Here is a 23,587-nt window from a genome sequence, read left to right as displayed (position 1 = left end):
TAAGGAATAAAATCAATATTACTTAAAAGAGAGCATTCGACAAATGGTATTACTAAAGTCTGAGCTAGTTGGAAATTAATTACACCCTACAACATATAAAATTCTGCATTGAAGCAGTATTTACTGGTTATGAGCAAATAAAATCCTACAGAAACAACAGAAAATGTCCCTAAGAAAGAAATCTTTGAAGCCAGGTGCAGGTGGCTCACACCTGTAATCCTAGTTACTCAGGAGGCTGAGATTTGAGGATGGTGGTTCAAAGCCATCCTCAGCAGGAAAGTCAGTGAGACTCTTATCTCCAATTAACCATCAGAAAACCAGAAGTGGTGCTGTGGTTCAAGTGACAGAGTGCTCGCCTTGAGCTGGAGAGCTCAGGGACAGCACACAGGCAGGGAATGAGAGGCAAGAGGAGAGAGGAGAGAGAGAGAGAGGGAGAGAGAGAGAGAGAGAGAGAACTAGGATTTTTGTCAACTGATCTGATGTTTCTAGATACTCTTTTTACAGCAGAGCTGAAAATGTGGTGATAACTTCAAGGTGATGGACCTGTCTATAATCCCAGACCTCAGGAAGCTACATGCAGGTGGATCATGAATTCAACTCTAGTTTATACTATATAGTGAGACCCTGTCTCAAAAGAAAGAAAAGAGAAAAGGAAGCGAGGGAGAGAGGGAGGGAGGGAGGGAAGGAAGGAAGGAAGGAAGGAAGGAAGGAAGGAAGGAAGGAAGGAAGGAAGATAGGAAGGGAAGGAAGAAGGGAGGGAGGGAGGGAGGGGGAGGGAGGGAAGGAGGATAAAAATTAAAAAGAAAGCAGGGTGCTAGTCTTTAAATATATAAATATATTCTGGGCAAACTTTGAAATCACTTAAAAACTGCTTCATCTAAATATCAACTGTACTATGTTGTAGATTCTCAAATTGAAAGGAACTTTACAATCACTGTCTATACTTGAGGATACATTGAATTCATCCCAGATTGTCAGTAAGCTTTTTGTTGTTCTTCTTCTTACTTTGAATTTTGGCAGCAAAGGTAGATGTGAGAAAGACAAAAGAATCTCAGCAAATGTAACACACTCTAACCCTTTTCAAATGCAGCTCTAATTTCACTTAATGTAGATATCCAAATCCTCAAAATAATTTCACTCACCTGGAACCTCTTTAAAAATATCCCACAAATCAGGAGATGCACAGAAATGGAGGGACAAAGGGTAAACAAATGCAGCAGTACTCACTAGACACTAAGTTGAACTATACAACTTGTGGGTGGAGACAGAGTGAGAGAAAGAATTGCCAAAAGGAAATGTACTCTTTACCTAACTCATGTAACAGTAACCCCTCTATACATCGACTTTATAATAACAATGAAATTTTTTTTTAAATCCCACAAATTCCGTGTTTCAACTTACCTGCTCATAAAATTCATTAACAATGCCTTCCGTCCATTTCAAATGCAAATCCCGAACTTTTGCTGGGCCATTTATATCTGCTAATTTGATGCACACCTGGCAGACTAAGAGGCGATCATTTTCACTGTTCCATTCTATACCATTACTATTGACATCATTAGCCTATTTTGGAAAAACAGAATTATTTTAGTCTCTGAAGTCATGAGGAGTTTTCTACTTTTTAGCCAACCAACCTTAAAACTGTTTCCTGTTCAAATGACAGGAAGAAATTTCAGTAAATGATTCTTTTAATCAGTTTATACCAGAATATAAATCTGCATGAGTTAAACATCCCATTTAAGTATTGTGAGAATTTTAGTTAAAAAAAAAGCATAGCATTCTAAAAGCAAACACCTATGGGTATTAACATTTGAGATTATGACAATTATAATCTATATATAGACATATTTTATGCATAGTAAATATATGCACATATATTAATAAAATTGTGAAAGTATAACTATTTGAATCTTTAAAAAGAACACGTAAAGAGCTAAGAATTTGGCTCTCACTGTGAAAGGCAAAGTGATACAGTTTAAAGAACACAAATCCTAGAAATTTATCTTTTTAGTTTTAACTCCTAACTCAGAATGATTTACTAATTCATTGCATGAATACAATAAAATTACAACATCTAACTGAAACATTCTTCATCTGTAAAGTTAGAAACACACTACCAATTTATATGTTGCCATGATGATTAATAAATCGAAATGTCCTGTTTATAATATAAAATATTACTTAACATTATTTAATTAGATGAGATTATCTCTTTAAGACAGACAAAGTTATTAGGCCCTTCAAGAACCCAAAGCTCCCTTAGTAAAAAATGAAGAGAACGTCCAGGTACCAGTGGCTCAGGCCTGTAATACTAGTTACTAAGACTGAGATCTGAGCATCACAGTTTGAAAACAACCCCGGCAGAAAAGTCTGAGAGACTTATCTCCAATTAGCCACCAGAAAATCAGAAGTAACACTTTGAGTCAAAATGGTAGAGCACTAGCCTTGAGAGAAAAGGCTCAGGGGCAGTGCATAGGCCCTGAGTTCAAGTCCCATGACAGCCAAAAAAAAAAAAAAAAAAAAAGAAGAGAATGGGCCAATTATAGCTTTTGAACGTTAGTGTAATTATGGATTTTTTACACCAAAGCCTTTGTCAAAGGAAAAATTATGAAGACCATCACCACAGGGGGAAAAAAAAATTAAGCCAATGGGGAACATGGCTCCAGTGATACATGCATGCTTAGCAAGCATGAGGGTCTTGGTTCAATCCCAGTACCACCAAAAAGAAATACTTAAAGCTGGATGTCGTAGCACACATGATGCAGTCCCAGCACTTGGGAGGTCAAAACAGGAGGACCATTATTTTTTTATTGTTGTTGCTGGTCTTGGGGCTTACATAGTGCCCTGAGTTTTTCTGCTCAGGGATTCATGGAGCCAAAGCTCCATTTATGGCTTTTGGTAGCTAATTGAAGATGAGGCTTATGGGCCTTCCTGCCTGGGCTGACTTCAAACTGCCACCCTCAGATCTCAGCCTCCAGAGCAGCTACAATTATAGGCCTTATAGGCACAACCAGTGCCCTGTGAAGACTGCCTGAGAATTGCCTGAGTTCCACGGCTCATTTGAGAGTAGCCTGCAGCTACATAGTGAAACACTGTTTCAAAAGAGAGAAAACTAGTAAGGAAAAGGAAAATAGGGAAATACTTTTAAAAGGAGGGCTCTTTTGAAAGGAGCCCTATTCTTGGCTGTTTTCTGAAAAATATCAGAACATTAATCCTTGCAAAATACAGATTCGCATGTATTGAGTGTTGAACAGATAATCTTTCACCTGCAAAAGGTGAGTTTAGCATAAAATAATTTTTATTACTAAGTAAAAATAAAAATGAATATAAATATACAGCTAACCATCTTATTAATATTGTGATGACCTCATATAGAGGGGGTTATATCTAATACTCCCTGATTACCTTCTATTCCTGAATGTAGAGAAAATCATTATAAAAATAATCGAGAAAAACAGCAGATTTCTGGCAGGATTCTCAGCAATCTAAAACAAGGTTTTTAACTTTTTTCACCCAAAAATTTCTGAGAGATAGGCTATATTACCAAATACAACATTATGCTAGGTGAGCAGTTCTCTGTTCTCTAGTAAATAGTAATTCTTTCAGGGGGGAGACTAGCCTGTTTTTTTCTCACTCTTCCCCAGCATAATGAATGCCCTTAGAGGGAATTTCTAGTTGTTACTGAATGAGTTAATTATTCTCAAGAGGAAGAGTAGGGATTTTTCTCCTGAATATTAGCTAAAGACTCACTAATACAAACAAGGTGTAACAAGTGGGTGGCAAAGCAGGCAAAATTAGCTTCTTTTCATCTTTGGCCTAGCATTGGTAGCTCAAATCTATGATCCTAACTAATCAGGAAGCTGAGATCTAAGGATCACAGTTCAAAGCCAGACTAGGCAGGAAAGTCTGTGAGACTTTTATCTCTAATTAACTATTCCCCCAAAACCAATGGAACTGTGGCTCAAATGGTAGAATGTTAGCCTTGAGCAAAAAAGCTCAGGGACAGCACTCAGAACCTTAAGTTCAAGCCCCAGGACGGACACAAACAAAAACCACATATAATACATTACATAGCACTGTGTATGACATTCTCAAATCTCCTTATAAAATCTTTTGACATAATTAATTGGTTCTTCATTATGTATATGTAAAAGAAAACCAATAAAATCAATCAATCAATAAATAAAATCAATAAAATAAAATAAATCAGTGAAATATCTATACCAAAAGAAAATATAACAATAGTATTTTGAATTAAAAGTCATTGTAAACAGATGTATTACTTGTATCAAGTGTTTATTCTTAATGAGTAGTATTAATTTTAATTCAACAAAATTGAAAGTAACTTTCATCAGTAGCACTGACAACAATGTTTTCCCTTTTGAAAATCAGGCACAAATTTGCATAACAAACCTTGGCATTGAATTCAGCAAGAAAGTCAAAATGCTTTTTAAGATCTGTGGCAAGGATTGCTTCAATGACTAAAAATCGAAAACGCTTGAATTCCACATGATCAAGATTAAGAAGGAAGTTGTATTCTGGTCGAGAAAGATATAAATTCCAAGCTGATGCAGCATGATGATTTTCTAGAACAGATCTATCATTGTACAGAACTGCCTGAAAATGAATAAAGAAAAATTAAGCAGGAATCTCAAAAATAGGAAATAAATAGGAAGACGGTGAAAATAGAATGAGTACCTACTATCTACTAGATATTTTACCATTTTTATATCTATGAAAAAGGTGATCATTTTATAAATGTGTACACTAAACTGCAAAGAGGTTAAGATATACCTTTGCTTCCAGCACACATAGCTAGTAAATGAAAGGGTTGTCTCCAAATTTCATTTTCTTTGTACATATAATATTGTGCCCCAAGTGTGGGAAAAGTAATATATATATTATATATATATATATATATTATATTATATTTTGGTCTATCATGGGGCCTGAACTCTGGGCCTAGGCACTGTCCCTCAGCTATTCAGCTCAAGGCTACCGCTCTACCACTGAGCCACAGTGCTACTTCCGGCTTTTTCTTCTTATGTGGTGCTCAGGAATTGAAACCAGGGCCTCATGCATGCAAGGCAAGCACTCTACCACTGAGACACCTTCCCAGCCCCAGAAAAGTAATGTACATTTTTCTAACTTGAGGAGGGGAAGGGAAATAACAAAATGCTGATACAAGGATACAGGTTGACCCAGTTTTGTAACAATGAGATGTATAAGACACTATGTAGAAAACGAACTTTACCACTTTGGAGGGAGGGGGTAGTTGGGAAGGCAGGGAGGGAAGGAATGGTAAGGGAAAAACAAAGGAGGAGGTAACAATGCTTGATATGTGTATGTGTTGCATGCCAATCTTGGGGCTTGAACTCAGGGACTGGGTGCTGTCTCTGAGCCTATAGTACTCAGGGCTAGCACTCTGTTTTCTGGCTTTTAATTGGTTAATTGGAGATAAGAGTCACAGATTTTTCTGCTCACACTGGCTTTAAACCACGATCCTCATATCAGTTTCCTTATTAGAATTAAAGTCATAAGCCACCAGCATTGAACTTCATACTAATCTTAATAGACATCATAAATTCCAAAGAGAAAGGTTCACTTCAAAGACTACCTACAGGGTCAATTTCTAATAGTCTTGATAAAGTTATGCTAAAATTTGATGAAAATTTATAAACTATCAAAATAGCATTGTCTCATCAAGAAGAAGTAAACTCCTAGCTCAATAGAGCATAATGTATAGATCAAACACTATTTAGACATTGTTAAATAAATGAATTTACCTTCATGGAATTTACATTCTAGTAAAGCAAGAAAAGCAATAAACAAATGTGTTTGTATGGGGTAGGAGAGAAGCTGCAGGTAGGGGAGGAGAGAAAAAAGGAGAGAGAGAGAGAGAATGGAAAAGGGAGAGAGAAAAGGAAGAAGAGGGGAAGGAGGAGAAAGATAATTATGATATTAGTGCTTGGACAGAGTAAACCAGGAGATAAAAGGGTATTTTTTTTTAAATTTTTGTCAGTCATGGGGCTTGAACTCTGGGCCTGCGCACTGTCCCTCAGCTCTACAGCTCAAGGCTAGCACTGGACCACTTGAGCTACAATGCCACTTCCGGTTTTCTGGTGATTTATTGGAGATAAGAGTTTCACAGACTTTCCTGCCCAGGCTGGCTTTGAACCGCGATCCCCAGATCTCAGCCTTCTCAGCTAGGATTACAGGCATGAGCCACCAGTACCCGGCAAGGGTGTTATTTTTAAGTCAGCATTCTAAACTAGCTACCACTGAGCATGAACCATTAAGATAAAAAACAAAGAGATTCTCAGGTATCCAATAACTAAAAACAATATATCCCATCATCCTGTGAAAGTTATCTAAATGTGTTTTGAGTAAAACAAGGGTGGTAACTAGGACAAAAGAAGATATGGGATTACTAGACGTTTTCACACAAATCCAGAACTTCATGGTAAAGGAGTGCCAAGATAACAGCTATTTTTCCAGACTATATACCTTAGTGGTACTGCTATTTGAACCAAAGCTTCACCCTTGCTAGGCAGCTGTTTTCAATATACCGTTTGTATAAATTATATTTGTGTATCATTACTTTAATTTTTTGCATGTATGAGGGTTAACAAAAAGAATTCATTATTTGTGATATCTTGAAAGAGAAGAAATATGGACATGGAGTCTCTTGAACTTTTCTGCCTGAGCTAGCCTGGAACCATGATCTTCCTACTCTCAGCCTCCCACATAGCTTGGGTTAACATGCACTGTTATCAGTGATAATACAGTATAGCTGTAGTGTTAGTATATCCAGCTATGGACTGAAAGGGATCTTGAGAGCTTTCCAGGTTGGGCTGTCCTCAAACTGCTATCCTCCCATTCTCAGCCTGGCAAGGTTACTTGGAATACTAGGAATACAGGTGTGAGTCACTGACATCCAATTGAGTCTCTACTTTTTCTGAGGCATGTGGCTAGAAATACATGTATAAAATTTCAGGAACCAACATAAACACCAACAACAACGTTTAGTTTTTCTATAACCATATATGTAGTTCTAAGTCCTCATGTCCTATCAGATTACTAGTATGAGAATGTAATCATTGATTACATTCAATTGTTGGGAATTCCTATCACTTTATTTAAACTATGACTCTAAAGGATCAGATATATTGGATACAAAAGTAATATTATTACACAAGAAGTACAAACATATTAATATGTTCATAATGAAAAAACATAGGGTCTGCATATTAAGGCAAATTTTAACAGAATGGGGAGAGCAACTGAAAGATTAGCAATTTATCCTTTAATTTATAGCTTTTAGCCATATTATGGCTTAGATTTAGCCAGTTTTATCAGTTTGATCAAAGACAAAAATGTGTTCAGAAAGGTTTCCAAAATTTTCACAAGGCAATGATTTATATGATTTGTCATTATATATGATTTTATATTATTTATGTCATAAACAATTTACTTTAGTTCAAGAAAAGTGATTTTTCCCCTAACTTACTATAATCATGTTTTTTTTTAAGTTCCTATTTCTTTATTGAGAACAGTAATCATTAAAACTGTTGGCAAGGATGCAGGAACAGGTGTGTTGGGGAAATCTTTTTTACTTCTTTATTTAATATATTTTATTGTAAAGATACTGTACAGAGGGGTTACAATTACATAGGCAAGGTAATGAGTCCATTTCCTATGGAGCATTGTTACACCCTATAGTCATGTTTTTATTCAATTAATTACAATGTAGGGCTTTAGGGAGAGACAGAATGGCTTTTGGGGGCGGGGGGAGGTCCGATCGTGGAGCCTGAACTCTGGGCCTGGGCACTGTCCCTCAGCTCTTCAGCTCAAGGCTAGTGCTCTACCACTTGAGCCACAGTGCCACTTTCGGCTTTTTTCTTTTTGCTTATGTGGTGCTGGGGAATCGAACCCAGGGCCTCATGAGCCACCTTCCCAGCCCCAGAATGGCTTTAGGACTCAAATAAAGAATGGCTTATAAAGGGATGTACAGAAGTGTTATTAATATTCAAAATTACTTATCAAACATTCTTAAAAAGAAGTTCCTACCTGAGGTGCATTTGTAGCCACAAGAAATGCATTTGTTCTCCCTGGGTGATCATAATCATGCATGGCAGCTGCCACATACAAAGCCATCAATTCTAATGCAGGAATGTTTGAAGACAGGCAGCCATAACTCTCATCTGGAATTGAGCAGCTCTTTGAAGAAATGTAAGCAATTTGCCCACGAGTAACTCTACCATCAGAATCTGAGAAACAGTAAGTAGCAAAATAAACAAGAATTAGAAGCTATCTTCCCCACAATTATGTTAAAGACAGAATTCCCATAGGTAGTATGATTATTTATCTTAAAAAGTACACCATGGGCTTTAAAGGAATAAACATTTTCCAACACAACTGATATAAAAATAATGCTAAATATAATCCTGGAGTTGTGAACTTTGCAGGCCATCAGAGGACTCTATTATTCCTACTCTCATAGGACATTTGATGCTTTCTTACTCAGGCTAACACTTTTTAAAAATATGACTTTCTAAATATTTGTTATTTAAAGGCTAGATAATGGCCAGGAAATTGGATCTAAGAAAAAATGAAATTTAAAATTAATTTTTATTTTTAAAAACATGAAGATTAGGATTTTATCTTTTCATCAAACAAGGACCCTCAATACACATGCTTTTCAAATCCCATCCAGAAAGGTTAAATTTCATTTGCAACACTAACTCTATAACTCTTCTTTCCTTTCTTTTTTCCATGAAGATTTTTATAAACTCATGGAAGCTGGGCACTGGTGGCTCACACCTGTAATCCTAGCTACTCAGGAGGCTGAGATCTGAGGATCACAGTTCAAACCAGCTGAGACAGGAAAGTCCCTGAGACCTTTATCTCCAATAAACCACCACAAAACCAGAAGTGGTGCTGTGGCTCAGTGATAGAGTGCTAGTCTTGAGCTGAAGAGCTCAAGGACAGCATCCAAGCCCAGAGTTCAAGGCCCACAACTAACAACAAACAAACAAATAAGCAAACAAATAAATAAACAAATGGAATGAAGACTATACAGAGAGGAAACATGGAAAACAGGAAATATTTCAATCAACTCTATTTTATTCCCTTGTTAGGAATAATATGTTCTCTCTATATACTATACTTTTGATTCTTATTAAAATATTTTTATTATAAAGATACTCTACAAAGGGGTTACAGTTACATAAGTAAGGCACTGAGTACGTTTCCTGTCGAGCATTGTTACCCCTCCTTTGTTTTTCCCCTACTGTCACTTCCCTTGTTTCATCATTTTGTTATTTCCCTTCCCCTCCCCAAATTAGAAAAATGTATATACAAGATGCAGGGCACCAGAATCAAATACAGTGACAACAGGGTTATACCATGGAGGAAGAACATCAAAAGAAACAAAAAAAATCACTTAGTACATTAAAAACAACAGCAACAAAGAAAAAAATCTCTTGTGCCCATATCTTCAGGTTCATTTTGCTTAGCATCATCTTATATGGTCATATGTACATAGCTTTTGACATTTTCTGCTTGTCTGGTAAGATTATCCTAGACATATACTAGTTATTGCAAATGAGGGAAATCATGGGACCTATGTTTCTTTGGGCCTGGCTTATTTAATATAATTTTTTCCAAGTCTTTCCATTTCCTAACAAATGGGGTGGTGTCATTCTTTTTAATGGAGGCATAGAATTCATACATACATATACATATATATACATATACATATATGTGTGTGTATGTATATATATATATATATATATATATATATATATATATATATAGCATTTTCTTGATCCATTCATCTAACTGAGGAGAATCTGAGTTGGTTCCACATCTTAGCTATGATGAATAATGCTGTGATAAACATAGTTGTGTGGTTAGCTTTAGTATGGCCTTTTGTGATCATCTAGATAAATGCCCAAAGTGGGATTGCTGGGTCATAGGGGAGCTCTATGTGGAGTCTTTTGAGGAACTTCCATACTGCTTTCCAAAGTGGTTGAACAAGTTTACATTCCCACCAACAGTGCAGTAGGGTTCCGTTTTGGCCACATTCCCTCCAGTATCTGTTGTTTTTAGATTTCTTGATTATAGCCATTCTAACTGGGGTAAGGTGGAATCTCAATGTTGTCTTGATTTGCATTTCTTTTATGGCTAGAAAAGTTGAGCATTTCTTCATGTATCTATTGGCCATTCTTATTTCCTCTTCAGAGAGGTATCTCTTTAAGTCTTTTGTCCACTTATTAATGGGCAGTTGTTTCTTTGAGAATTTGTTTTGGGGGGATCTAATTTTTTGAGTTCTAAATATATTCTAGATTTGAGGCCCTTGTCCATTGTATAGCTAGTGAAGATCTTCTCCCAATCTGTGGGCTTTCTATCGATCTTGCTAGATATGTCCTTTGCCAGGCAGAAGCTCTGCAGTTTCATGCATTTGTACAACCTTGCTTTGATTTGTTGTATTTCTGGGTCTTCATTAAGAAAATTTTGGCCTATGCCAAGGAGCCCTAGAGTTTCTCCTATTCCTCCCTGTAATGTTTTCAGGGTGTCTGCTTTTACTTCTAGGTCTTTGACCCATTTGGAGTTGATTCTGGTGCAGAGTGATATATAAAGACCTAGCTTTAGTTTGCTACAGGTGATTAACCAATTTTGCCAGCACCATTTACTGAAGAGACTGTCTTTCTTCCATTCTATTTTTTTAGCTCCCTTTATTGAAGATTAGGTGGCTACAGGTCTGTGGGTTCATTTCTGAGTCTTCAGTTCTATTCCATTGGTACTTTTGGTCTTTAATAGCACTTGTATTTTTATGTACTTTGTTGGCTTTATCTAGATAGTCATGCTGTTATTTTTGATAATGAGATCTTATGAAATTATAAAAAAGGAACTATTTGGAATAAATAGCACATAAAACCAAAGATATAAGACACACAAAATTTCCCCTGTGTAAAACTAATTTATGCCAATAAGGAGAGAAAGAAGGGAGAGGAAGAGAAACAAAGGAAAGTAGGAGGGAGAGAGAAGGAGAGGTAGAGAGAGAAAGAGAGAATGAATGTCCTTGTTTATGGAAACTAGAAATGACTTAGTTTGTTGAATACACAATGTTTTTTGAGCCTAATTTAACTGATTCTCTGTTATTACAACAATTCTGTTTAACAGTGACTTTAATGCTCCAGAAATACTGTATTTCATTACTTTCATGCCATTTTTATAGAAATTAACTTTTAAAATAAATATGAAAAACCTATTTCTGAAATATTTTTTAAAAACTAAATATATGCAAAAGGATATATGAAAGCAAACTTCTAAGACAAATTATTAATATCAGTGTCAATAATTTGAATTTCAGCATGTCATATCCATTCTGAATTTCACATAGAATTATAAAAACATATATTTAAAAAGAAAAATGGTAAATATATACTCAATAATTGCTTAAACTTACATATTAGGATCTGATATACACAAATGTATATATGTAACAAAAATTAATATAAAAAAGAAAAGGTACATATATACAATGAAATTTTACTCATTCACTGGAAAGAGTAATGTCATCTGTAGGAAAATGGAGAGACCTAGAAAAAAATCATGTTATGTAAGCCCGTCTCAGAGGGACAAACAGTGCATGTTTTCTCTCATATGTGGAAGTAAGATGTAAAATACAGCTACGTATGATAACATAACAGGGCTCTATATGTTTACATACAAACAAACTGATTAAAAGATGCTATATTTATGGGAGGAATCCAAAGTTGTGACTTCTCTGAGTAACTAATGTAGTTTACCAAAATGAATACCAAAAAGTGGAAAACATGCCTTTGGGGGAAGGATAAAAGTAGGTGAACATGAATGAAGGGAAAAAGGGTAGGCCAATTAATCATTATAGTCAATGTACATTATGTAAAAGTTGAACTATGTAACTTGAAGGTAGGGCAAGGAGGAAGAAAATGGGGGAGAATGATAGAAGGGTGACACTGATCAAGAAGCATTGTTCTAGAAGCATTGTTCTGATAACCCAATTTATGGAATTGTAATGTCTTTGTACAACTACTTAATAATAAAAAAAGATGGTAAGAATGATTAACAAAGAGAACATGTACAAATACCTCAATGAATTAAAAGAGAATATAATCATTTGTAAGAATTCAAAGAGGGTGCAAATAAGCAGCTGAATATAATAAGGAAGGTAATGCAAAATATGAAAATGGAATTTAATAAATATATAGAAATTCTAAGATATTTAAAAAATGAAATTGAAATTCTAGAAATTTATAAGTCAAATAACCTCTGTTGAAAACCTCCTCAGAAGACTGGATCAAATAGAATACAACCTTTAAGTCTTAAAAATAAGTTGCATTTGTTAGAAAAATCAGACAATGATTTTTTAAAGCAAAATGAATGAAACACATGGAATATGCAAAACTTTTCAATACCATTAAGAGATCAGATCTACGACTCATGGGTATAAAGAAGAGGTTTAAGCTATAGTTACTAGAAACATATTCAATAAATTAATTGCAGAAAGCTTCTCAAATTTTGAGAATGAGATAAATGTCCACGTACAGGAGGCTATGCGACTCCAAATAGAAGATACTGGAATAGAATCACTCAATTTCATAATACTTAAAACAAAAGCTGCAAAAAAGAAACACCACATCATATATGAAGACAGATATAAAAAGCTGATTTTCTCAACATAAAGTTTAAAAGCTAGGAGGGCATGGAATGATCTATTTTATGCCCTAATTACTCTAAACAGTAAACCTAATCTTCAGAATTGAAAGGGAAATTTAAAAATTAAGATTAAAAACCTTTCATGATAAGCAAAAACTAAAACAATTCACAATGACTAAACCAATGCCAAGAAGATTCTTAAAGGAATTCTAAACATAGAAATGATAATGCAACCATGAAAATGACTGAATTATCGTGTGTGTGTGTGTGTGTGTGTGTGTGTGTCTGTGTGTCTGTGTGTCTGTGTGTCTGTGTGTCTGTCTTTGGTTGATGGGCATATTGGCTGATTCCTCAGACATGCTTCTCACTGTCCCGGTGAATCCCCTTTCTTTATCATTTATCTATTGGTTCAAAAGCATAGAGGACTCAAAGTGGCCAAATGCCTAGCTATCTCAGTTTCCCATTTTGCATAACCCTTTCCAAGGTCTGGGTTGAAAACTAAGTTCTCTATGCCAATCCATTAAAGGATACTCTTGGGTGGATGTATGCCAGAAGACACTGGCATAGTGGGAAGAGCTATTAGTAACACTCATCTTTTGGTCCTTCTCTTTCCGTTAAATTGTACATACATTAGGAAAGGAGTGTCAATGTATTAAGAATCTGTACCATAGGAGACTGAACTTATGCTTCCAGGAGTAGTTCAATATATAAAACGCCTCTCCTTGATGACTGCACCTATCAACTTAGTCAAACAGCACCAAGTTCATTATGGGCAGATCACATGATAAGCATAAAGTCACTGGCTAAATATTCAGTATCTACCAGAATAATAACCTAGCAGAATTTCTGTAGAAAGAATAGTTGTTTTAGGAAGATGGCTTGCATTTGTCTCAAAATAGATTTATAATCTGATTCTTGTTTGTTTTTTCTAAAGACTCCACAAAGTACCCAAATCTGTAAGAGAAAAAGCTCTTTTATATCTGTTGGAGGCCATATTAAAAAATTAGAAACTTAAAAACTTTAAACTGCCTTACATGCTTCCCATTTTCTAGACATCAATTCTATAGCCTTAGAGTCAATGGACTAGAGCAACAGTATTCAGATATAAATTTGTTTTCAGAATCCCAAGAGCTCTTTAAGTAGAGTTTCTAATGTATCAGTTGTCCCTGAACTTAGGAAAACTTGTCCCTCCATATATCTTACACCACTATATCCCTATTGGACATGGCTATGTCCAAGAGCAATGAACACTACCAAAATAACCAGGATGCATTATAATAAAAACACTAAAAATCAACAAAGGGAAAAGGAACAAGTTACATTCACATATTACATCATACAGTAAGACCAAAGGCTGATTTATGAACAGAAAATACAAATATGATGGAATTATATCTTTGTACATGCTGAAATATGAAAATGTTTTTCTAAGACAAAAGTGATTCTATCTATAAACCAAAAAAAATCAAAGAAAATGATATTCAATGAAAGGACAGAACCATTGAAAGGAACAAAGGACACTAGAAAGTAAATGGAGATGGTAGACCAAAAGGAACATGACATAAAGCAAATCCATTAAAACTTAACTACTAAAATGTAAAATGGGGCCGAGTTAATTACATTTACAAAGATTACTATGGTATTATCACTTCTCAAGTACTGGCATCAATAAATTCTATTCTGATATATGTATATTATTGGAGTAGCCCCTCCACCCCTTTATATCCTCAAATACAAGAATTGTGTTATAATTAATTATAGTTACTAAAATAATTATATTTATAATTTGGACTATTATTTACTTTTGGAAGCAGATTTGATTGATCACAAAGTTTTTTAATAGTTATGTGAAACTTTTAAATATATTCTTTTTAGGTTGGTAATTCTATATATCTTATACATAATACACACATGGAATGCACCAAAAACTGAAAAAAAAATCAAAGAAATAATTATTGCAATGTTCAGAATAATGGCTACCTCTGCGAGGAGAGCAACAGGATGGGAAAGAGATGGGAAAGAGACAGCAACAAGGTAAACCCAGAACTACTAGACCTAAATCTAGCTTTTAAGTGGATTAATAGGTTTAAAATTTTTTTGTCAGTATTACATATCATAGTTTATGTAACTCTTTTATGTACCAGAGGTTAAAGAAAAATATTGAAGAGGCAATAAAATTAGACAGCTTGATTATATTTAATCAAATAATTAAAATAAGAACTTATAGGAAGACATACCTGTTTCATTTCCTGTTTCATGATTGTTATGGATCTGCTGTAAGCCTGGAATTGGCCGTGTTGTCAGATACCAAACTGCATGTAGGACATCTGTGGCATGTATACGATTATGATCTAAAGTCATTAAAATATTTTATTAAAATAATCATTATTTAAGCCTGACCTAAGACATTTATAAAGTATAATCACTTTCTGGTCATATCACATCCCCACAAATAAACATGTATGAGTTAGTATATGTTCCCACAATTGTGTTTTATCTTATCTATTTCTAATATATCTTGATATATTAAAAAGTTCTCTTGGAAAGGTATGGTGGTACATGCCTGTAATCCCAGTTACAGGGGTTCAAGGAATGGAAATAGCCTCAGGCAAAAGCAAGACTCTCCTTGATTTATTTTTCAGGTAATGTGCCCATATGAAAGGCAACTACAGAATATTCCAACACATACAGTAAGTTGTATCTTTGTCTAATATGAAATTTAAATTCACTAAAAGCCAAAGTTAAAAGTTATTCCGTGGGGGGCTGGGATGTAGCTCAGTGGCAAAGCGCTTGCCTAGCAAGTACGACTTCCTGGGTTTGATCCTCAGCACCAAAAAAAGAAAAGACAAAAAGAAAAAGAAAAGTTATTCCATAAATCAGAACATGTTTTAAAATACAAGTTCTATGGATAAATTTAAAATATTTTAAAATAGAAATATTGTTGAAATTCTTGACTTAATATTAGCAAATATTTAGAAAGATAAAGTACTCTGATGAATATTAGTATAGATGTATACTTTATAACAAGGCAAAAAGTATATAATAAGCATTGTTATGATTCACTTCACAAAAATAAGTTTATGTAAGGAGAAAGTCTTGGAGGGTATTTATCAAAATTTAACTCTAGATAATGGTAAGTGATACAGCTTTTATATTTAAATCTTTACTTAAAAATTTCTCAAACATGTACTTTAAAAAAATGTTTAAGGGGAACCTCTCTGTACTGTATTTTTACAATTAGAAAACATTTTTAAAAAATGCTTAAGGGGACTGGGGTGTAGCTCAAGTGGTAGAGTGCTTGCCAAACAAGCACAAGGCCTTGAGTTAAAATTCCAGTAAAAAAATTTAAGGAACCATGTGAAGAGAAAAATGTATTATTGAGGAAAGATCTTGCATTATTTGAATTTATGTATAAGATAGGTTAATACTTACATGGAATGTCGCGATAGCCATTTTCTAATGCACGAAAATAGTTCATGAATTCTTGAGTGGGAATCTTAAATATTTCCAATAGACTAGTGTCTTGAAATAAGGTATACATAGCCTAAATGTAAATTAAATTAAGTTCACTTTAAAAATCAACAAATTTCCATCTACAGATGAATAAAATATTTTTTTATTTTCATTTAGGATGGTTAATCATGTATTTATCATTAAATTATTAAAAGCTTCTTTACAATTTATTTCTTCAAAAATAAAACTGAGCCAGACACTGGTGGCTCATACCTGTAATCCTAGCTCTCAGGAGGATGAGATCTGAGGACCACAGTTAAAAGCCAACAGGGAAGGAAAATCCATGTGACTCTTATCTCCAATTAACCACCAGAAAACCAGAAGGTGGAGCTGTGGCTCAAAGTGGTAGAGCACTAGCTTTGAGCAAAAAGAGCTCAGGGACAGCAACCAGGCCCTGAGATCAAGACTCATGACAAAAATAGGAAGAGAGAAAGAGAGAGAGAGAGAGAGAAAAAAAAAAGATATAAATCTATGGGCCATGTAACCAAAAGAAACCAAACATATCATGTCTCAATTTTTTAAATTTCCCATTCTTCTCTTTAGTTCTTTACTCATAATTAAGTGGAAAATATTGTTAATCTTCCTATTTTAAAGTACTTTTGAAAGTCAGAAAATCACATTTGTCCCTAAAGAACCTAATGAGATGAACGTTGATGTCTGCAATATAATTTATCCTTAGGGTTTTGCATTTTGTAAATAAGGTATTTAAGGAATTAATTAGAGTCATATTTTGGTGAAGGTGAGACTAACACTGTTATATAGATGGATCAAGTAGACTCTGAGTCTAAGTTCTAGCATGAAATGAACCATTTGTCCTTATAGAGTGATAGGTGAAAAAAATAAAGCTTCAGTTACAGTAGTGGGAACTAAAATATTATTTATGTCCTTTTATACCTCAAGATTCAAAGGAAGGTAAGTCATTATTACTTCTCTGACTAAATTCCATTAATATAATCAAATAAACTACATATATATTTACATATAAAATATGCATACTACATGTAATATAATTGTCTTATATATTTGGGTTTTTTTGAAAAAATAAGTACTTCAATAAATAATGCAAATGCTAAATTAATATCTAAAGCACTATTATATTTAGGTTTTGCTTTTATAAACATTAGAGAAAAATTAATGTATAGAAAAATATAGTGATATTTGAAAACAAACCTGACTGAGAATCCTTCCTGATTTTTCCCCCATCTTTTCTGCAAGCTCAAAAATTTGAAAATTCCAATTACTCATCTTTTCTATTAATGAGTCATAATCTTCTACTAACATCAGGTCCAGTGAGGCATCTTGTTCAATCTGTACGTATATTAGGGAAAAAAAAAACAAGATATTGTGAAATCCACATGTAAATGAGAACAGCTAAAATTGAATATTAAAGACTGAGAGTGTCAGAAGAAATGATTCACACCTGTAATCCCCAGGATAGAGACGTGAGAATCATTAGCCTGGGAAAAGATTAGCAAGATCTTATCTCAAAGCACAAGCCAGGTATGGTGATTTGGACCAATCTCAGGTATATAGGAGTTATAAAAAGGTTGGAGGAAGGGCTGGCAAGGTGGCTCAGTGGCAGAGCGCTTGCCTTGCATGCATGAGGCCCTGGGTTCGATTCCTCAGTACCACATAAGCAAAAAGAAAAAAGCTGCAAGTGGCGCTGTGGCTCATGTGGTCGAGTGCTTTAACTAAAAATGGAAAGGCCTAGGATCATGACCCAATTGGTAAACTGTTACAAGACCTTGAGTTCAAATCTTATCACTTCCAAAATTAAAAAGATCATTAGTGTTTTCTATTGTATTATATATCCTATATGTTATATACTTTTATCTGCATTTGCTCATTTTCATTGTAGAATGATATACAAATATAAACATTTCTTCTATCAGAAAATTAATTAACCTAAAGTCCATTGTTACAGCTATCAAGAGGTAAGAGTCTGGTGCTTGTGAGTCACATCTGTAATCCTAGCTACTCAAGAGGCTGAGCTCTGAAGATTCTGATTCAAAGCTAATTCAGACAAGGTAAGTCCATGAGACTCCTATCTCCAATTAACTGCCAAAAAGCTGGAACTGATGCTGTGGCTCAAGTGGTAGAGAATCAGCCTTGAGTGGAAAAACTAAGAGACAATGCCCAGGTTCTGAGTTCAAGCCACAGTGTCTGCATTAAAAAAAAAAAAAAAAAAAGCCGGGGGGGGGGGGCGGGAGAGATGCTCATTTCAGTATATTGACATTGATTACTAAGACAGACTCCCCAAATAATGGATAAGATTGTTTCCTAAAAGCTCACATTTTGAACTTCAAGAAAAACACGGCTTTTCTAGGTATATTGTTCTCTTTGTGTTTTTAAATGATTAAACAACTTCTCTCTATATTTTAAAATATACATCAAAGAAATAGACTAACCTATATCTACTATAAAATTAAATAAATGTATTCATTTTAAAATAAATGCAGGGTTGGGAAGGTGGCTCAGTGGTAGAGCGCTTGCCTTGCATGCATGAGGCCCTGGGTTCAATTCCCCAGCACCACATAAGCAAAAAAAAAGATGGAAGTGGTGCTGTGGCTCAAGTGGTAGAGTGCTAGCCTTGAGCTGAAGAGCTGAGGGACAGCACCCAGGCCCAGAGTTCAGGCCCCACGACCAGACCCAAAAAAAATAAAAAATAAAAAAATAAAATAAATGCAGCTTATTGCTTTCTGATGATAAGTTTATTTATTTAACTATTATTAACTACATATATTATATATATTATATATAACTATTAACTATATATATATATTAACTATTCTGTGTAGCCAAAGCACTATTTCAGTTATTGTAACTTCTCAATAAAAATAAGTAAATGAAAATATCATTACATTAATTAATTTCATTCTGAGTAAAACTATATTTTATACTTTAACATAATCATATTGAATTTATCTTTTACATTTGGTTGCTGTGCCTCTTCCATTAGGCGATTATCACCTTCCAAAAATAATTTTCTGCAATCTCTCTTCTCTGTTTCCTCTTCCTGCTGAATTTCCGTAAGGTTGAATGGTTCTTTCAAAAAAACACGGTTGTCTTCTGCACCTTTCAAAAAGCACATATAGCAATAAAGAAAAATATAGTTGCCATAAATGTACAGCTTTGCAAGAAAAATGGTTATTGCTTTAAAATACCCAGAGTGAACCATAATAGAATTCTGCTTAAAGTATACCATTGAGTTGTATCTAGTCAGAAATTCTGCACAAGTGCCTTGTGCTTAGGTAACTCAGATATTTCACATATTAAGTACATTATATATCTACTCAAGGATGAAAGAAAAGGATGGGTATTCTTTATACAAGTGGGAAATAGAAAAAGCCAATCCCTAGCAGCACAAACTTTCTTTCCAATTTGATATCAACATTCATAATTATAAGTGAATACAACTAGGCCATTGTAAATTTTAAAGCAAAATATCATGAATTTTGAGATATTTCTCCGACCATGTAATTAATAATATTCTTTCTCAACTCACATGGAAAAGTGGAGTACAAACCAAATAATACTCAGTGACATGTTTAAAAATAGTCCTATTTATTCTGTTTATATTACCTTAAACAGAAAATGTTTTCTAAACCCATAGAATAATAAACAAATTAAGTCCTTTAAGATCATTAATTTTTAGTTATAAACAATTATTCTATCAACAACAATATTTTTGTTTGACGATAAAACATGTTTCAGAATGACATAATTAACTATACTTTTCTATGACATGCATAATTACACTGTATGACAGCATGCTAACACTTTGGAGCTTAGGCTGTGTTTAGTACAAGTCTTACTATCTATCAAAACTAGCCAAAACCAAAGAATATTTATCTGCATATTTTTTAATCTTCAAAGTACTTTCATCATCAACTATTTATAATTTGTTCTTTTAAAATTATTCTTTCTTTTTTGTTGTAATTTGTTCTTAATAATTCTTCTATAAAATCATTATCTTCACTTTAAAGATGAATAAATGAGAATTAAGGATTTAGCTCAGCAGTTATGCTCTTGCCTAGACTATACAAGTTCTTTATTTAGGTTCCAGGCATTGCAAAAAACAAAACATAAAAACTTACAGATGGATAAATGGAAGTTAAACTTATTTATTCATACATTCAGAACAAATACCATAAGAAATTACTCTTAAACTCAAATGCACACTCAAATCTTACCTGATTTTCCACTGTAGTGGTCTGTACCATCCAATTCACATGTTGAAACATATTTTAGTATTTGATGTCCGCAGCTTATAGAATACAATAGATAAATATATTTATATTGTGAGGCTTAAAAGCTCCTAACCTAAATATGATTACAAAATCTGTTTAATTTTTAACTAAGACTCCAAATACAATACATCCTAATATTCCAATCTATGGTAAATATAAGTCTTTAGGTGGAGTCCAGTGCTGTGGCTCACCTCTGTAAAACTAGCTACCCAGGAGGTTGAGATCTGAGGGTGGCATTTCAAAGCCAGCCTGGGCAGGAAAATCTGTAGGACTCTCTTCTCCAACTAACCAAACAAAAAAGGCCAGAAGCAGAGCTGTGGCTCAGGGATAGTGCCCTGAGCACTAGGCTCAGGAATAGTGCTCAGGCCAGGCCCTCTTCAAACTCTAAAACTGATACCCTCCCCCCAAAAAATCTTTACATATTAGAAACTTTCTGTTCTTGAAGGAAATAAAATATTTTTGAAAGTCACCATTGGAACCTGAGGTAAAATACATATTCCTATCAAAACAGAAATGAGAATTAACATTGGATACTACAAACAGGCACTAATGTTATGCATGTTAAAATTACTATTATTCATAAGTAACTTCAATGGAGATATTTAATTAGAAAATTATCAGTAGCACTGAAATGGGAAAAAATTTATTTTGAATAAAACTACTAAAGAGGATAGGATTAATTTATCATCTAGTTTTTGATAGAAGTAGAAAATTGATAACAGTCTTAATATAAAGTTAAGAAACTTACCTGTTACACAGATTGCTATCAGAATTTCTACAGTACTGATTAAAATCTGGTGTACTGGGTACATTACCCAGAGATCTATGTAAAACAACACTTGGCTTAGAAAGGAAATCAGCTGTATCAGGAAATTCAATGGGTGATCGATTAGTTAGAGAGCCAGAAGACACTGGACCATAGCTGGGAGAATTCATAGGACTCAAGCTGGGCAAAGCACCTTAAAAATTTAAAAGAAAGGAATATATGTTAACAAACATATATGTATATATATATATATATGTTTTCATTGTATTTATGTTTATATAAAAAGCATTTTCCTTCTCCATAAAAAGCATTTGTAATTAAAAAGTTAAAATTTTGAAGGGGGGTCACAAGACATTCTAGGAATTTAGTAATTGTTATACCTGTCATCATCAGTCACTATTGAGTAAACAGCCTTTGACAGAATACTATATAAAAATAGCACATATTGAGAGTGTGACTTTAATTATATTGCGTAGGATAAATTTTCCTAATGCATATTCGTTTTAATTATATTTAAATAGTTGTACAAAGGAGTTGCCATTTAACAAACTAGTTTATGAATAAAACATATCTTGATCAATCTCACCCCATTCAACTAATCCATGTTCTTTACCTTTCACAATTTGTAAAAAGATACCACAGTGATTATCTACATGAACAGGGTCTCAGTTTTTACTGAATTTTTATTCCATAACATTATATTTTATTCTATTTTACTTATTTATATAACTTCCAATTTATTTAAGAACTAATGTTCTTAACAACAAAACATAAGTTGAGGATGTAATAAGGTTATCCACTAATACAATAGCATGTCCCTCTTTAAAATATCCTAAATATTTTCAGCTCATCCATCCATTTAACAAATATTTGGCAACCTAGTATATATATTGAAAATGTCTACGGCTTTACAATGTAGGGGAAAATACCATCCCTGAAACTCAAGAAACCTAGAATATAGCAGAAAAGCAAACTAATATTAAATGCTAAAATAAAGCGTACTAAAAAACAAAACAAAAACAACAACAAAAACCCAAACACTAAAGATGTCGCTTCAATCCTGTTGGTTGGTGATTACCTTAACTAAAGCAATGTAGCCTTACCAGAGAAATATAGGAAGGTGGAAGACTTTAGTTGAAATAGAAATCCAAGTAAAATGTAATTCAGAGGAAAGAAATAACAATAAAGACCTACAATGTTAAAGGCATAAAACATATATAGATAGGTGTGATGCTATCACCTTGGCTAAGTTATGAGTGCCTGGTTATTCAATCAAGACACTAGATGTTGCTATTAATATTTCTTCTAGATACAATAAACATGTAAACTAGTAGACTGAATAAAGCAGGTTAAATTTCATAATGTAAAAACATAAATACAAATTGTATACTTTTAAAATATACAACCCAAATGCTGATTTACATATACTATACATGTGAAAGTTATCACAATGAAATTAATTAGTGTATTCACTTATGTGTATTTGTGTTTGTTGAAGACAGTGAACAAAAGTTTGTACATCACTTTAAACTTTCAAGTTGTTTCATTAGACAGAGAACTGTAGGTAATAATTTTTCTCTTTCAATGTTTTAAAAATGATATTCTATTGGCTTTGGTTTCCATAGTTTCTGTTAAAAAGTCATTATCAACATTATTCTTGGAAAGTAATCTGAATTTTTCTGGTCACTTTTGAGACTTTTCTCTTTATCTTCATAATCCAGAGATTTGATTGCTTTGTCTGTGATTTTTTCCTCTGCATTTAGTTTGCTTAGAGTTCACAAAGCTTTATGAATCTGATGTTTTCTTTTTTCATTTTGAAAAACTGTTCCTTCTGATTATCTTTCTCCTTTGTAACTTTTTCACATATACAGTAGAACTTTGGGAGCATGTCATATGTCTCTTACATATGACATATGTTAATCGCAAAATTTTCCCTCTTTTTTGTTTATGTTTTTTATTTATCTTAGTGTTCAATGTTGTTTGCTGTTGCATTCAATCTACTCCTAACCCAAAACAAGATTTTGATTTAATCAAACACTTTCTCACTTCTAGCTGCCCATTTTTTCTCTAGTCAAAATATCCACATTTTGCCCATTTCTTATTTTCTTTAAGAAATCATTGTTGTTTTAAAATACTGCCAAATCAGAACAAATGTCATAAATAAATTTCCTTTAGTGCTTGATCATCAATAATACATTACTATTTCTTCACATTTCATATTTTATATATGAAATATATATATAAGTATATATGTATATATAATATGTATATAAAAGTATTTAGGGAGCCAGACACTTGTGGCTCACGCCTGTAATCCTAGCTATTCAGGAGGCTGGTATCTGAGGATTGCGGT

At 33.7% G+C, this 23,587-nt stretch overlaps 1 protein-coding gene across 3 annotated transcripts in view; it reads right to left on the bottom strand.

Moving 5' to 3' along the window:
- LOC138825058 (cGMP-inhibited 3',5'-cyclic phosphodiesterase 3B-like) overlaps positions 1-23,587 on the bottom strand; it is a 120,331-nt gene that overhangs the window by 5,203 nt on the left and 91,541 nt on the right. For 2 of the 3 annotated variants that reach the window (XM_070019445.1, XM_070019443.1), the window contains exons 6-14: positions 21,217-21,427; positions 20,412-20,485; positions 19,151-19,293; positions 17,389-17,526; positions 16,138-16,249; positions 14,943-15,056; positions 8,071-8,270; positions 4,414-4,617; positions 1,402-1,563 (exon numbers count right to left, since the gene is read on the bottom strand). In XM_070019445.1, the coding sequence (XP_069875546.1) occupies positions 1,402-1,563; positions 4,414-4,617; positions 8,071-8,270; positions 14,943-15,056; positions 16,138-16,249; positions 17,389-17,526; positions 19,151-19,293; positions 20,412-20,485; positions 21,217-21,427 (1,358 nt within the window). The remainder of the gene's footprint in view (positions 1-1,401; positions 1,564-4,413; positions 4,618-8,070; positions 8,271-14,942; positions 15,057-16,137; positions 16,250-17,388; positions 17,527-19,150; positions 19,294-20,411; positions 20,486-21,216; positions 21,428-23,587) is intronic. The other variant, XM_070019444.1, reaches the window with a different exon arrangement.

This window comes from Dipodomys merriami, unplaced genomic scaffold, assembly GCF_024711535.1.
Source record: "Dipodomys merriami isolate MVZ:Mamm:240054 unplaced genomic scaffold, mDipMer1.0.p SCAF_133, whole genome shotgun sequence".
In the NCBI taxonomy this organism is placed as follows: Eukaryota; Metazoa; Chordata; class Mammalia; order Rodentia; family Heteromyidae; genus Dipodomys; species Dipodomys merriami.
This window is presented reverse-complemented; position numbering and strand designations above follow the sequence as displayed.